We start from the raw sequence: 16,910 nt of genomic DNA on the forward strand, positions 1-16,910 counted from the left end.
ATGCTCGACACAGCTCAGGATCTGCGCCCAGGGCCATGTTGAATCCTCACAGGAAGTTGTGATGAGGAGCGAGGACACATGATCAGAGATGATCGAAAAACAAAAACATCCATCCCAGAAGTCTGAGGGAGAAAACCTTTGATCTGCTTCTCGTTAATTTCATCATCATTACTGAAAGTCTGATCAACAATATTCATGCTGAACCAAAACCGGTAACTGAGATGAAATGTATTTTCTTCCCCTAGGTGGGCTGGAGGTGCGTCCTGTACCCAGTTTTTTTTTTTTTTTTTTTTTGGAAAAGGCAAAAAGTTGAGTCGGGGATAATGACGCGTGTCATCCGGAGGTGACGATTAACTTTGCATGAACACGTGAACAGTGCATGAAGCGATGACAGCGAGCTGTCAGGATCACTGTGTTTCAGGTGAAGACACATGAGAGAGCTGAGTCACACCACCTCTGGCACTGCTTATTCTGGCTGACGTGACAGGAAGGCACAATCATTAGTCACTTGTCACTTTGTTTAATAACTCTTTACTGATCAGTCGCGCATGTTTCTTCTTTTGCAGGGGGTGCAGTCAGAACACTTCAGCCAGATATCCCTTGAAAAACACGGTCTTTATCTCAACAAAAAAAAGTTATCTAGTAAAGTCAAATTCCAATATTTGATCTCACTTGTGCCAACTTATGTAAGACTGCAGTCGAAGGGAAAATGAACCCACCGCTGTAACAACCCCCATCAAGTAGCGCTGGGCGGAAGCAATAATACAAACAGGATACTTGGATAAAGTACTTTTGTATAAGTCTCTTCTTCCCTCTCTGCATGCTGTTCATGTGGGAGCGGAGCAGTAATGAGGACATTAATAAAGGATGCCGATTCATTTTTAATGATCTACTGGCCCCTTTAGTTTGAAACTGATTTTTGTGAGTTTTCCGCTCAGTATCTGTGTTTTTTATTTATTTTTTTATTTTTGCTTTGAGGAGGGCTTGCGAATGTGCTATTTTCTGCCTGCATGAGCAAATTGCTGCATAAGACACTGCGTACACCTTGTGTGTGTGTGAGTGAGTGAGAGACAGAAAAGTAGGATCAGTCTATTCTGTCTATATTTGGAAGATAGTACAGAGGTAGGGAAGTAAAGGCAGAGGGAGGGGTGTAAGACACAAGGAAATAACTTTATTATCCCGGAGGAAAATTTGGGTTGGAGGTCAGGCAATAAACACCCTTACAGAAGAAATAAACAACACATGAATATCCCGCGTGCAAAAACACATGTGGTCATGCTTGATTGTGTGTGTGTCCAAATGTTCAAATCACATGAAATATGTGGATTGCATGTGTTAAACCAAGTGCTTTGCACATGGGGAACATGATTCTGGAACATTTTCGTGGTATGATTTGTGAATACCATGTAAACGTGAAACCTACGGGATTACATATGAAACCTATGGGAATACATGACTAAATATAAATGCCCCTGTTAAACCAATACAAATATCCATGTGGAACCTATGTAAATGCCCATGTTACACCTGAACACCCCACATAAACCTACACCAAGTCAAAATCCAGTGATGAGTAAGAGGCCACCTCTATTTTATGGGTTTAGCTTTTGTTTTTTGAGGAACCACAAGTTGTGGTCCCCCTGTATCTGACTTCCCCAGCACCTGAAACTGAATGAACAGACCACAGGCCACACCGAAATCATGCTGATATTTGCCTTTTCACTCCCTGGAACTTACCAAATTTGTTACAGAGTCTTCTGCCTCAGACAGATGTTATCGTAGATGCTGTAGATGATTCAGATTGGATTAAAAAATGAGGGAGATAAAAGAGAAAGAGGAAACCAGCTAGAGACTACAAGCAGCAGCAGCAGCAGCAGCCACAGTGTAATGTCAGAGCTGGCTGTACACACATGCACGCACACACTATCATCTCTATTCTCACTTCCAGCGGGGGAGAGAGTGTGTCTTCTCTCTGCAGCAGGCTTCTCCTCCTCAACGCTTACTCTCTCTCTCTCTCTCTCTCCCTCTCTTGCTTTGTTCATGCTGTGTTTGCCTGTGCTCTCTGTCTGAAGCAGCGCCACACTGGAGCACTAATGAGCAAGCTGAGAGCAACCCCAACGCAGATCCCCCATCAGCTGAGGAGCAGCAACAGCTCTGACGGCATCTGAGGCGACGAGACGCGGGACTGATCTGCAGTCAGCGGGGAGACAGCCGTGAGAAGCAAATGACAGCCCTGGGAGAGGCGTAGGAGAGGTCGTGAGGTGCAAATTATCAGTGAGTCAGTGAGAGAGTGAGAGTGAGAGGGTTGCTCCAGCGCTTCAACAGCCGACCCCTCTCCACGCTCGGAGGCTGACCCTCTTTCTGAAGACGCAGGACCTTTCCCCTCCCGGAGGAGTTCAGCCATGGAGGAGACGCTCACCTGCAGCCGCAGCCCTTTCTCCCAGGTGTTTGGCCGTCAGGGTCAGCTCATGCAAGCCAGTGAGTGTTAACACCTAAAGTCTGCAATTGAAAATCTAAAAGTTCATATGCCTTGCTTGATTCCTGATTTAGTTTAACTTGATTGCATGCAGTGTTCGACGGATGCCCCCCACGGCTCTTTTGATTTTAATGCTAAAGATCTAGACTCTTTTCACACAGACTGTTCTGATTATGACACATTTAAATCGAGCAATTTCAGTATGCAAAATTAAAGGAGGCAACAGTTGAAAGATGTGCGTCCCAGTTTTCCCCCCAAAATGGGTAGGCAACAACATTTTTAAAACATCATTTTCCTTTTAAAGCAGATTCTGCCGCAATTAATCATTCAGTTATCTCAATATTTTAATCATGGAATCCTTTTATTTTTTTCACAAGGGCTATTATTATATTTTGTCTCTCATCTCTGTTGGGAAATCACTGTGATTTCACGCTTTTTCATGCAGCACTGGTTCGCTCGAGCGCTCAGGTTTTATGTGTTCGATATTGAATCATCTCTGTTGTAATGCGGCTCGACACAGCGACGTGTTAATGTTGATAGACTTTGATGCGCCTCTCGCGCGCACAAGGGAGATAGCAGGTGTGAATGCGCGTGGGATGTGTCTTGTGTATGTGTGTGTGTGTGTACATGTGTGTGTGCAGGTGAATGTGGAAGAGTGGAGCTCACCTTTCATGTATGAGTGAAAACCTTTGATCCCTGTTTGTCTGAACATGCCACAGGTCTAAAAATGGAAAAAAAAAAATGATGATACATTCTCAACTGTTACAATCCAGGAATTCAAGGGAAATGCAATACGTACCTTCATGAAGTCTATATTGCTTCTTTTTTTTTGTCCGACTGGTTGACTAAATAACAGAATGCTGCGTTAATTAGAAATAGTTTGTTCCTCAATTAGCAAGTTAAACAAGTTCCTCTGCATTAACTGCTGCACCACTTAAATGGATTTTTTGTAGATATCATCTTTGCAAATGCGTCTGAGTCTGCTGAGTGAATTAGCGATGAAAAATAGATGATGTTTGCTTATAATTATGCTTATGTACTTATTACATATCAATATTTGAAGGGTTTTCTCTGCAGTATGGGTGCCAGACACCCACAGCCCCAGTCAGACTCTGCGTATGTGGGTGCGTGTGTGAATTATTTGTATGTGACTTGCTTGAACTGTTGTGGCCCTGTGGCTTTTTTTTCTTTTTGCAGGTTCAAACCTCACAGCACGACGAAATCCATCTCTGGTGCTCTGTAACAAGGTGTCATATAATTTCTAAAACAGGAGAGGGATCCCTTTGGCCATGGCTGATCTGATGTGAAGCAATGCGAGTTGTGATTTTTCACGGGTTTTGCTGCAGATTCGGATGATTGTATCTACGTGCTCGTGGCTGCAGGGCATCTTGATCCAGAAATAGTTTTTTTTTTTTCCTCAGTTCAATTGCCTTGCGAGTTGAGGGGTTCCTTGTCTGATTGTATTTTGTAATTCATCAATAAACAATGCTTTGTTTTTTGGGGGTTGCAACAGGGAAGAAAACGTTCAAACTTTTCTGAATGGCCTCTTTCGTAAGCGACTCGCTCGGCTTGTAGGTTAATGGTTGCTGTGATAATCAGAGTGGCTCAGATTGGATAGGTGTCCTGATTTGAGGAGTCGAAGTGATTACTCACTTCACATCCACGCAGGGAGGAGAAACGCAGCAGGCAGCGTGACACGGCAGAAAAATCAACAGAGAGGACGCGGCTGTCTAAATGTTTGGAGGCGCGTCGAGCTTTGTGCAATTAGTTCTTTTGGACTTTCTGCAAATCCACTCTCACTGAATATTGAGTCTTTTGTTGCGCATTTATTTTACATATGCCTGAGGGATGTTTTTGTGTTCCTCCTCTGTTCGCTTCCCCCCACATTCAAACCAAAACTCCAAGACAACTTAAAGTCAAACTGCGGAGCTCATTCACACCGACTCCCCCCTTCTGATGCCTTTGACTTATCAGTCACAGTGTAGGTGAGAGCGCTGGGTGAATTAAACCTAAACGCCACTCTCTGCGGTTATGCAAAAACGACATTATCATTGCATGTGTTGTGGTGAATTATAGTCAGTCTTGTGCTCCCCAAGTTATCTATGCTCTTTGAAGCTTCTGCTGCATGTCTATGATTTCGGATGTGCGGGAGACGGTAGGGAAGAAGAGAGGGAAGGAGAGGGGAGGGAAGGAGAGGGGAGGGGGGGAGAGGGGAGGGGAGGGGATCGGGGCAAAAAAAAAAAGTGAGCAAGCTGCAAATTGTGTGAATAAGACATGGGTGTTTTTTTTTTCCTTCTATTTTTAGCAACAACCTTACATAGTGTTACACAGCTGCTGGAAGACTAATCCACAGTAGCGCTGGCTGGCAATATCTGAACAGTAATTATAGGGGGGATTTTTTGTTATCTTTGGCTGTCACCCATCATTGGATCAGAAGTCCCTCAGCTATATGCAAAAGGCCTGCCTTGAATTGCAGAGAGAAAATCCATTACATGAGTGTTGCACATGCCCAAAGACTTGAATATTAACAACCTTCTGGTGGTGCCCCGGCAGGAGAAAAAAAAAAAAAAAGAAAAAAAAAAAGAAAAACGCTTGACAGAATTTTTTTTTTCTTCTTCTCATGAATCACATTCACGTGGCAGTGCCAGGTGCACGATCCTGCTACAATTCTCTTACTCCCCGCTGGAGGTGTGATATGTGCTGTGTTTGGTGTTGTGATGTGTTGTCAAAACTCCCCGAGCAGCCGATGCTCCCGTTTGTCGAGGAGAGCGTAACAACTTTGTTCCCCCCACTGCTGCGTAAGTATTCAGAGAAAAGTTTATTTCTTACGTGTGCGACTTCTCAAAGTTCTTCCCGCCAGTCACTCATTCCCTGTAATTATGTCAACGGCTTCATTTTTAGCACACGTAATGGAAATAAACGATCTTATTCCTCTTGAGGATCGAGGGCAATTCATAACGTAGCAGTGTCTGTTTGGAGTGTACCCGTAGGCTGTTGATGGGATTGTGGATTAATAATATCGCATCAGCAGGACCTGAGATTTCTGGCTCTTACTCGGTGTGAACAAAAGCTTCCTGTTTTCTCATGGAGGCTTTTGTCTCTCGGCCCAAATTCCAGATATAAAACCACTGTCGGTCTGAAAACCAAAATCAGCGTGTAAAATGATTAATGTCCAACATTCATTTTGACTCTCTTTCCTTTCCTCTGCTGTGCATTTCTCTAATGTGATGACAAGGACACATGTGGCACCATGTTTGTGCAATAATGTGTTAAAAATACACAAGAAAAGTCACCCAGTTCATTTATTCTCAAGGAAGGAACAAAGAATCTGACAAGTTAGATAAAAAAATATAGCCTTCCTCTAGATGCACATGCTCTCCTCTTCTCAGGCAGGAGGCAGGTAAAACGACACGAGGAGAGATGAGTCGAGGCAGTAGGCGAAACGAGATGTCCGTTCTTCGGAGCATCATTCGAAAGCGACGTCACGGTGTAGCACAGCTGCATCGTCTGTCCGGCGTTCTCTCACAGCCTAATGCTGCATTTTATGATCTCTGTCAGACGAGCAGAACAGTGTTCGTGACAACTTATATATTCGCTCGTACATTTTCTTCCTGTTCACTTCACAGTGTAGAGATAAATAATATCAGATGGAACGTCAGTGAGGCGTGTGGTTGAAACAGCACCTCACATGGTCTAACAGAGGGCAGAAAGATTTAATTGCAGATTTTATCATCGTAAATAACTCATACAACTTTTTGATGCACAGGAACGGTTACAGAGTCCTGCTCTCTGCCCTCGTTGGCTTGTGTATGCCAGCTGTGTCTCATGATTCTTATAATAAGGGTGGCTGTGGCTCAGGAGGCAGAGCGGTTGTGAACCAGTTGGAGGGTTGGTGGTTCGATCCTTGGCCCCTGCAGTCTACATTTTGGAGTGTCCTTGTCCTTGGACAAGATACTGAGCCCCAGATGGCTCCCAGTGGCACCTCTCTTGGTCTGTGTATGAATGGTTATTGGCCTTGCAGAGCAGCTGATGTTTTGCATGGGAACCCCATTCACTATTTAATGGGCGCTGAAACAATGTTTGGCAAAAAGGACATGACTGTGCTCATGACTGAGCGTCCTCTCTCCTCTCCTGCGAGATGCATTTCACGGCGTGTCGAGAGGGATCTCGGGGTCACGGGGGGGAGGACAGCGGAGAGAGACCCCCGAGAAGAGCCCTACGTAATCTGTTGCTCAAGGTCTCTCAATCAATGGGATCGTGGGAGTTGTCGTCGTTGTTAAAAGACAGTTGCTGATGAAAAGTCTATCTCCGTGACTCAGTCAGAGACGTTCACAGGCGAGGTGACGTTTTATATTTTTATTCACATCATACCGTGTCATGTTTGCTGAGTGCCTTCCTCACTCGTCTCCGTCTCCTGAAAATTATAGCAACAAGCAACCACGTGAATCACGGATTACTCTTAACATTGTTGTCTAGACATTTTAATTAAGAAATGTTACGTATTACATCATTTACAATTCATTTAATTTCATTTTAAGGATCTGATGGCCCTGAAATTATTATAATGTTATTGTTACTGTTAAAAATTGCAGTGTTTCCAATAAAATTGCAATGAGACAGTTACTTTTAGAGACGCTCAAGGTGAGTGTACAGTATATATTGTCAGTTTAGTTGGAAACTGTTTCCTTTCTTAGCTATCACTTTACCCTTGAATATCCCCTTAGTGCCTCAATAAACCGCTGGTAAATCCCTGCTCAGGAGAGGCGAACGTGATTTGAAGTTTTAATACGTGACCACTGCAGGTGTAGAACATATTTTGGTCTTCTTTGAAGTGATTAATTCCTCTCCTTCTTCCACTTGTGTTATGGCTCCAGCGAACTCGCAGATTGCTCACACTTCCTTACCCAGTGGGCTTTCCTGCAGTAAGAGATTAGCTTCATGCTCCTGGTGTTGCTAATCATGTAGAAGGAGTCACGTTGCAAGAGGTTTGCCGGTACAGTCAGTGTGTGCACTCAGCAAGGTAACACATTTTTTTTTTTTGTGAGTGAGTCACTGATTTGTGCTGCTTTACAGATTCTTATTTATGTATTTTTGATTCATTTTGTTTAGTATTTAGAGGAGCTGGTGTAATGAAACAGAGCGCCAACTGTGACTCCACAGGATCTGTGCGCTGAAACAATTGCACACGCTCCATCTGCTGCCATTTTGATGTGCATTTTGATAAATTCATGTCGCTAAACTGTGGAATTGAAGCCACAGGAGCTACATTGGCACTCAACCAGATTTTAAATGATCTCACAGAGCCTCAGTTAGCGAGGGCGAAGTGTTTCATCACACTGGAAAATAATTATTACTATTAAAACAAATATTGTTGATGAAGGTTCTGAGTCATCCAGGCAACCGGATAACTGGTTTTGGTTTCTCGAAAACAAATATTAGGATCTTCATTGACATTTAATCTCTCTGAAAACTGTGTTAACATCATACCGCACAGTCTTCATACAGCATACATAGTAGTGCTCACAAATAAATCATATAACTCAATTAACTCTCATTATTATTGTGACTGTGATGTAGTTTCATTCGGTATTTTTCACATCAGTGGATCTCTTCTCAGGAAAAGTCTGGATAAACAGGGCATTTATCAACCTGAACAGCAGTCAGTAACAAAACACACAGGTCTGTCTCCCAGATAAAGAAAGAGATTATGGTTACATAACATTCCCTGACGTACTTTATGTCTAGACCTGTTATTGACAAGTCAGTCACAGATGAACGCTGGTCATCCGTCTGCACCAGTGGCTGTACTCTTGCTCACATGAGTTTGGAACCATGGTATCGCCCCGTGCAAAGCTGAAACCACAGCAGGGCATCGGGATCACATGTATAAATATAGACTGTGTTCACCCAGCCGCCAATGCAGAAGGCCGTATGTGCGATGACGGGTGCTCGAAACTCCTCAAATATTTCCTCCGTTGCAGCAACAAAAAAACTTTGTGTCAAGTTGTTCTGGGAATGTTTTTTTTTTTTTAAAGCAGAAGTTTATTATTCAAAACTCACAGAGGAAAAACTGCTGTCAAGGCAGTCAATTGAGTTTAAGCGGCGGACCATGGGACACCTGGCACACTCTGAAAAATGTACAATGCCAGCCCCTTCCCTGCCCATTTCTGTGCTTAGAATTCGACATCTCCAACTTCCATTAACCTTCAGATGAATGAGTACGCTGCCAGAGGAGCCCTGATTGAAAGCAGAGTTTGGGTCAGCAGGCTCTCTCTCTGCAAATCCTCCATCTCATTCTGCTCGTTCTCTCCTCCATCCTCCACTAAACCACCTTTTGAAATACAAGCTTTGTGTGTTAGCACATCCTGTCGTACATAAGGGTCATTCTGAATACAGGTTTTGTGTACTTAAAATTATTGTGCTGTTTTTGTTTTGTGCCACTCACCTCAGGAGCATTTACAAGAGATGCAGGTTTAAGAAAAAAACACTTCAGCCTGCAGAACTGATCTACAATGCAATAGAAGCCATAAAAAAGATATCATGTTTGATACTGTTAAAGATAAGGTGCGGGAGAGAGAGAGAGAGAGTGGAGATTCTGCACTATAATGAAAGGATGTCATACCTCCAAGGACATCAGATTGTATTTGTGCTTCAGAGCTCCACAAACACGTCCAATTTAATGCAAAAATATTAGCTTTCTCTGCTTGCTGCTCAACTCAATACCATCAACTTTGATGTGTGCATACATTATTTAACAGCAGATCAATAAGCATGAATTCACCACATTCGCCTCGTATGAGTTTGAATTTAGGTGGTTCCAGCTCTGGATGAATATTTGTTTAATGGGAACATTTTGCCATCATTATTGCTTGTTTTGAATATACTATGTTTTTTTTTCACAAATTCATGCCTTTATGGAAAGAAGGTCCTTTTTTACAATCAAATTAAAGCTTGCTTCACTGCTTCAATTATTCACAGTCACTTGTGATGTCAGTTATGTTCATCTCCATCTGTGCCATCAAGATAAAGGGGTGCCACAATGTATGTAGTGCCTTTGTGTCAGTATTGCACATACCATTTTCTAAACAAGTGAAAAATGGCAACTTGTTGTGTCGTAAGAACTTCTTGCTCCTGACAAAAAGAAAATTGGTAGAAAACAAAAAGTGTTGTGTATGTTCCTGTTATTCAGAGAAATGGCTTACATAATAGCAAAATGACAAGTCCTCATTGTGAACTTACTATCTTCAGCCAAAGAAATAGTCTCAAGAATTTATTTTTTTAAGCAGTTAACCAGAATAACACGGCTATTGTCATAACCTAGGTAAAAAACAAACAGACAATCAAACAAACAAACACACGAACAAACCAAAAGAACCCTGCACTGTTTATTTCTTTCAACTATATTCTGTTGTGTTTTGCTTGAGCCTGGAAGCTTTTAAACATCCTGCTATTACACCCACAGACACACGGTGGCACTGTTGCAACCAGGATTAATGAGGCAACACCGCGGCCAATACCCGGTGTGTTTCAGTCAGCGTGCTAACTAAACTATACTGAAGTTTGAGGTGTATTCAGCTACATAATCGACACATTAATTAAACTAGAATAATAACAGGGGGAGGACGGTGAAAGAGCAGATTTTGAGAAGAAAACAGCAGGCCAGAGAAAATGCCTTCGATGCTAAGCTAACGTTAGCCGTCCTAGCATTGGCGTCATAAACAAGCAGTTAGTGAACGGCCGTTTTCGAAGTTTTTCTGTTTGGAATGAACAATTAAGACCAAGAGAAACTGTTTTTTTGGGAGTTACAACATATCTGCTCTTGTGTTTGCTGAATGACACCAAAGAACACCTGATTTAAGGTAAGACAGCTTGCTTTTTCACCAGGGCTAATGATCCTTTTTGGTTTAATTACTAAACAGTGGGACAGTTTGTGGAGCTGACTGACCAACTTTCTGCTAATTGCTAAGTGAATGAGTGCCAGTTAGACTTGCTGTGTCCCAGCAGAGCTGGCTACTGAAACATTTTGATAGAGAGAATACAACATTTTCTTGAGATTTATCATCAACAGATTTGTGGTGAGTGATTCACAGGTGTGCGCAGAGCCTTTGATGTGCCTCTGGAGCTGATTTCCTTTGACTGGTGAAATCCTGTCTTGATGCATACAGGCACTTTTGACTGGAGCTTTGCCTTTATATCGCTGTGCTGTGTTTCTGCACAAGACATCAAATATTCATGTTTTGGATCTCTACTGTGTTCAGTCTTCAAGTGTTCTTAGTGTCATAGTGCCGAGATGGACACTGCAGAGACGAAAAGTGACAGTAGAGATGCTGGAGTGTATAATGCTCCTTATTGATGATGGATGGCTGTGAAAGCAGACTCTTCACAAGTATAAGTAGCTGGAGAAATTAACCATATCCAAAATCGCAAGAAGATGTGATAATTTCAAATGTGTAGCAAAACAGCTCTATAATGAAATACTGTAGTGCTGCAGAGATGTACCAGATGTACAAGTTTTGTTCTCCAGATGTAAGAAAAACAAGTTTTTTTGTTCCACACCCCAACAAATATTGCATCACCATGATTATAATCGTTTTTTACAGTGAGCATGGAAATTGTGACGCTAAAATGATAACTGTGAGTCACATCACAATATCTGTCAAAAAATAATCACATTCGATTTTTTTATTTTTTATATTGCCATACTGTGCGGCCCTATTGCCAGTGTAGACTGTGGGTGTTGAAGGTGAGCGGCCACTCTCACTTTATTTTATTGTGCTACTTTTGAAGTACCTCAGAGATTAAACAGGCCTATAACTTGTGCGGAAATAAGTTAGAATATTAATTGATATCGTCCTGAACCCAGAGGGCTACTTGACTGATATCAAACACACCGGTATCTTTTAGAAGGAGCTGTGTGTTCTCTGAAAGATTACAAATTACTTTATCCTTTTAATAAATGTGATTTGAGCGGTGATTGTGGGGGAATCCACCTTTCGTCTATTTTTTCAGGATAGAAAATCTCGGCATTGGAGGAAAAGCGACTTTTCCTGCATTGCTCTTGGGTTACTCGGGGCTTACAGCTGCAACACACCCTAGTTCCATTTGGCTGCTGTTAGAGGTTGAACTCACATTGCTTTATTAGTTATAACTCTTAACTTCACAGGTGCTGGCAGCAGAATCCAAAGCAAACCGTCTACGCTCAAGCTTACTGCAGTGTAGTGACTCGATTTCAGTTGGCACAAGTGTCCAGCTGGTGTACTGTACAAGCTACCAGCAGGCTCTCAGTGGTTCTGTGATTATCATATCAACCAGCAGTGATGCACAGCAGCAACTCAGGCTGCCCACAAGCTGGCAGGGCTGGACGTTAGCCAACAGCAAGGCAGTGGCAGCCTCAGCCATGGACCGTGAACCGTGAAACATAGCTGGGAAGACTGTTCTACTTTTTTTCTTCCCCCCACAGACAACATGACCTGTACCTTAATTTCTGCTTTTATGTATCATTTAGGTGTTTCAACTGACAGCAGGAAAAGCACAAGTGTAACTTATAACATGGATCCTATTATGACCTTACAAAATGTCCGCCCCTTGAAAGGATTTCTCGCAGACACCTGTTCGCTCAGTTCGCCCTCCCTTGGTGGCCGATGTGCTCCAATTAAGGAAACAAAAATTTGATTTGTGCACTGTGGTTGTTAGACATTGGACAGGCTGGAACAAGTTCTTTTCCAGTGTGTACAAGAGAAAGTCTGAAGGCACATAGAGCTCTGGGGAGTGTTACGTCAGATTTGCCCATCCCGCTTACAATAGAATTATGGGATTCAGATTAAAACTTGAAGTGTCGGTTTAACTCTATTTGAGGGATCGTGGGGAGTCATGCCGCGTTTTAGGACAAACGATTTCTCTTCTGGCTCATCTGCGGGGGAACTGTAATCCTCACTAATCACTGGAAGTTGATTATGTTTGCATTTGTGATTGTTTCACAGCGTGTTTCGTATTCTTTGGCGTTTATATGACACGCGTTTCCTCTCTCGTCCTGTGTTTTTTTTTTTTTTTTTTCTTCTGTTGGCTGCATTTATCTGCGGCGGCAGGTGGATGATGCGTCAGCAGCGGTGCGTGATTTTTCTGCCAATCACCTCAATCCTAGTCTCTAATCCTTCACTTTCCGGCTTCTAAATCCTCACTTCAGGCGTCTGTGCTCTCCCATCTAGACAATCCATCTCCGCCAAGCTTTCCTCTGTGAGACGAGAGATCATTGATGAGTGATAAAAGCTTAGACTTTAATCCCAAACACATACAGGATTATAGGACAAGTGTTGCACTTTTGAAGTAAGGCAATAGTGCCAGCTGTGACTTTGAGAACAGTGGGAATAATTATTCAGGAAAGTATCTGGCCACACTAAATAATTGTCATACGAATAACCACCAATAAAGCAGCCTGTGGATGATTTTGATCTGTGAAATATGAGTTCAGGTTGCAAAAAAATTGTTTTAGAAGGTTTCTAAAAGCTAATTGGTTTCCAGAACAAGGTGATTTGAGCCTGTAATACAGTGTTCTGTTTGTCTTGGTTTACAAATTAGACACCTTCTCAAGAAATCACCCTGAGAGACAATTAGCTGTCACAGCCCAACCTTTTATGAAAACAAAGGCAGGACTTCAATGGCAAATTGAATTGCCTCCACTCAAACATGATGTTATTTAATTGACTGCATTGGATAAAGAACCCTCGGCTTACATCAGCGCGTTGGGAAATGAGTGATGAAACTCTCACGACGACCAAGGGCTGAAGTAATTTTGCATTCACTGCCTTCAATACGCTACAGTATTTTCGTAGTGCAGAAGGTTTTCATCCTCAGTGTTACATAGAGTCCCTGAGAAACTCCTTACATTTAGTTTAGATTATGATAGCAGGGAGAATGAAAGCGTCTTGAAGTTCATACTGTAGCCTGCATGACATTAGAGCTGCAGCAATGGATCGATTAAATTAAATCTACCACTATTTTGATAATCAATTTTGCTAATTGTAGTCTAGCAATAAAGGGGAACTGTAAAATAGCTATGTCAGGATCCTTATGTCAGAAAAATTAAGATAGATCCTTGTTGAACCAGACCAGTCTCTATTGGTAACACTATCCATAAAAGACACCAAATCTTTTGGAAAATGTCTTTTCATTCAATAACATTAAACACGGCAATATTGTACAGCAGCACGGTTCTTATAATTAATACATGTAAAATGCTTCAGCTCTCACTTTTCGATCTCAGCCGAGAACATAGAAATGTCTGTCTGAGTTATACATGAGTCATCCTCAGAGCCCCAACCGACAGAAGCTTTGTTTATTTGCTATTGATCGCTACCAAAGCTCCGGAGCTCAAAATATGGTTATTCTGGACGGCTCTAGTTTCTTTACACCTCTACGACTGTAGTGGGTTGTGGGCAAAACTAAACAAACATAGATCATCTTGGGCTTCAGGAAACAATTGTCATCATTATCACCATTTTCTGATACTTATAGACCAACAACTAATTGATTAAGTGAGAGAAAAATCTTAATATTAATCAGCGATGACGATAAGCGTTAGTTGTGGCTGCAGATGTCAGCACTAACCTACCAAACATAAGAGAAGAAACCCCCTGATTGCTTTTATTGCATGTAGACAATCAGTAAAAAGTAGCCAAATTGCCTAACTCAGTTTACAGCGAGGCTGATGAAAGAATAATACACATGCATATAAATAAGTTTGTATTTTTTCGGACGTCTGTCTCAGCGATTCACGAGATTAATGGATGGAGAAATTATGTTCTCATTAAATGTTAAACATTAATTAAGTCCTGAATACCTAATGAAAAGTTTTTATCAGTTGCAGGTTATCAGGCAAAGACATGATAAAAATGATTTACCGTATCATCTATCTAACCAAGGTTAGAGGAGTATGTTTCATTCTCCGGATCTGTAGAGAGCTTTAAAGTCTCACCTTCCAGTGTAATTATCAGAGGCCCCACTGCCTAAGGGAGTAATCTCACTCTGGCTGAGGTGTGAGGGTGGAAGAGCACAGCGGGCTGGAAAACCACACAGAAATGTTAGCCTGAGCTGACCTCAAAGATCAGTCACATCTTTACAGCTAAGTAGTCACTGTTGACTCAAGTGGGAGTGACAACATTCAAAAGAAATCAAACCAAACACATTGTGAGTAGGGGTGCAGCGGTTCACCAAACCAAAATGATTCAGTTTGAACTTCGGTTTTTGACTCACAGTTCGGTTCAGACTTCGGCTTTTCTTTTTCTTAAGACCAGTCTACATTGTCTAAATAAATAGAATGAAAATAAAAAACTTCTCTTACACCAGTCTGAGGTATATCAAAAATAAATAAAAAGCCCTTCTCTGAAGACCAGTCTACAATAAAAAAACAGAACTTAATTTCTAGGCCAGTCTCGTTTATCCTGCAGCACTGCTGCAGCAGTCGTGTTGCGATGGAAAAATGATACCACTTTTGTCACCCTTCCTAAAACCTGTGACACCTGGTTTATGCCCATGCCCTTTTAAAATGCCAGATTAACTGTGTGCCCGAAACACCGGATGCTTGGAGAAAATCCACATGCTTCAACGGCATTAACGATATGTTTGGCGTTGTCTGTTGTCACGGGAATAGTGATGTTTGGTCTGTCAGTCTTCCACTCTGATACAGCTGCCTGGAGTATTTCCGACAGATGGACACTTGTGTGACTTTCATACACACCGCATGTCTGAAGAATGGGATTCTTCATTACCCAGTTGTCGGAGATGTAGTGTGCTGTTATTGTGATGAAGCTCTCTCTGTTGCATGAGATGTCCAACCATTGGTAGTTAATGCAATGAATTTTACGCTACTTAAGTCCTCTTGCAGTTTACCCTTCACATCCTGATAAAGTTTTGGCAACACATTTTGGCTGAAATACGGTCGACTCGGTACGTCAAATCGATGCTCCAGGACACTTGGCAAATGAATCCACGGTTTTCAACAACTGAAAAGGGGCACATACCCAATGCCATGAAAACCCCTGTAGCATTTGTGCTTTTGCTTGCTCTTGAGTTCGGAGGGAGCTTCATTTTAAAGGCCTCGTGAAGAGTTTGCTGTTGTCGTGGTTTCTTACTTGCTGTTCTGCTGGGCTGAGTGAGCTCAGTGTCGGGGTGATGTCTCCGCATATGCACTTGCATGTTTGAAGTGTTGGCGGTCCCTCCCACAACAAGTTTCATAAAACACAGGTATCTGCGAGCTCAGGTTTATCAGCCATCTTGCAGAAGTGAAACTAACCTGACACATGTGCGGTAGGGGCGGGGCAGGGATGAAACGCAGTTCGGGAAGATGAATGAGTTTCTCAACAGAAGTCCTTTGGACCGAGGTTTTTGATTTTGGTTCAGAACCGTTACACCCCTAATTGTGAGATAATTTGATTGCAGTGTAAAATGATTAAAACTATTTGATTATTTTAACCTTAGATATTGGGATTAATTTAAAATGAACTTAAAGGAATAGTTCAACTTACGGGATATACGCTTTATTTCTCTGATACTAACTTAACATAGCATCAGGACTGGAAACAAGGGGAAGCAGCTGGCCCAAACAGCGAATAACATTGTTGAGTAATCAGTTAATCAGTTAATTGTTTCAGCTTGAAAGAAGCCAAAAAGATGCTTGAGTTAAGTTAGAAACAGTGTCATCCACTAGGGAGTGCTGACAATTTCATATTTCAGTGAACACTCAATACAAACCTTTATTTAAATATTCCCCCATACCTATATTACATTTGTAATATAGGTATGGGGGACAAATGTAATGTGTTTGCATATGATTTTAAATGATGGATACAATATAACTTCATATAAATTATATAGTTAAAATCTGCATTACTGACAAATGCACCTTCAGTTCTCTGTGATGGGATCAGGGTAGAAGTTACAGACTGATATCTGTAAAATTGGGCAAATAAGATGCAAACTCTCTTTTTAATGTAATTTGGGTGAACCAGCCCTTTAATGTTGAACAATGTTTTACTGGTCATTACAAGATGACACTCTTTCTTTCTGATCATGTCATTGTAGGTAACCATGCAGGAAACAGCAACATGACGGACCAATTTAATGAGCATTTCCTTTGTTGTTCGTGCACTGAAACCATGTAAATCTCATTTAATTAGACACAGGTCTACAGAAGCCGCTTCATTAAATGAAAGTTCCCTGATGAAACTTAAGTTAAACACTAAAGCCTGACAGAGGACTGTCATTATACACGTAATCCCTCTTGTTTATGTTTTGGCAGCAGCTTCCAGCCCCCACAGCCAAATCAGCAGGGATGACAGTGAAAGGAAATGGTCTTGTCAAGTGTGATTCATGCCCCCCCCCCTCTTTTCTCTCCTGGTGCCAGTAGACAGGCTTCTCAAGTGTAGTTTGAGGAGCTGTG

At 41.9% G+C, this 16,910-nt stretch overlaps 1 protein-coding gene across 5 annotated transcripts in view; it reads left to right on the forward strand.

Moving 5' to 3' along the window:
- Positions 1–16,910, forward strand: part of LOC119023356 (kazrin-like) — a 171,366-nt gene that overhangs the window by 1,724 nt on the left and 152,732 nt on the right. For 3 of the 5 annotated variants that reach the window (XM_037105205.1, XM_037105208.1, XM_037105209.1), the window contains exon 2: positions 2,076–2,478. In XM_037105205.1, coding sequence (XP_036961100.1) covers positions 2,403–2,478 — 76 coding nt within the window. In that variant the 5' untranslated portion in view covers positions 2,076–2,402. Of the gene's footprint in view, positions 1–2,072; positions 2,479–9,943; positions 10,336–16,910 lie in introns of those variants that run through there. The other 2 variants (XM_037105207.1, XM_037105210.1) reach the window with 2 other exon arrangements.

Source organism: Acanthopagrus latus, chromosome 7, assembly GCF_904848185.1.
Source record: "Acanthopagrus latus isolate v.2019 chromosome 7, fAcaLat1.1, whole genome shotgun sequence".
Classification (NCBI taxonomy): Eukaryota; Metazoa; Chordata; class Actinopteri; order Spariformes; family Sparidae; genus Acanthopagrus; species Acanthopagrus latus.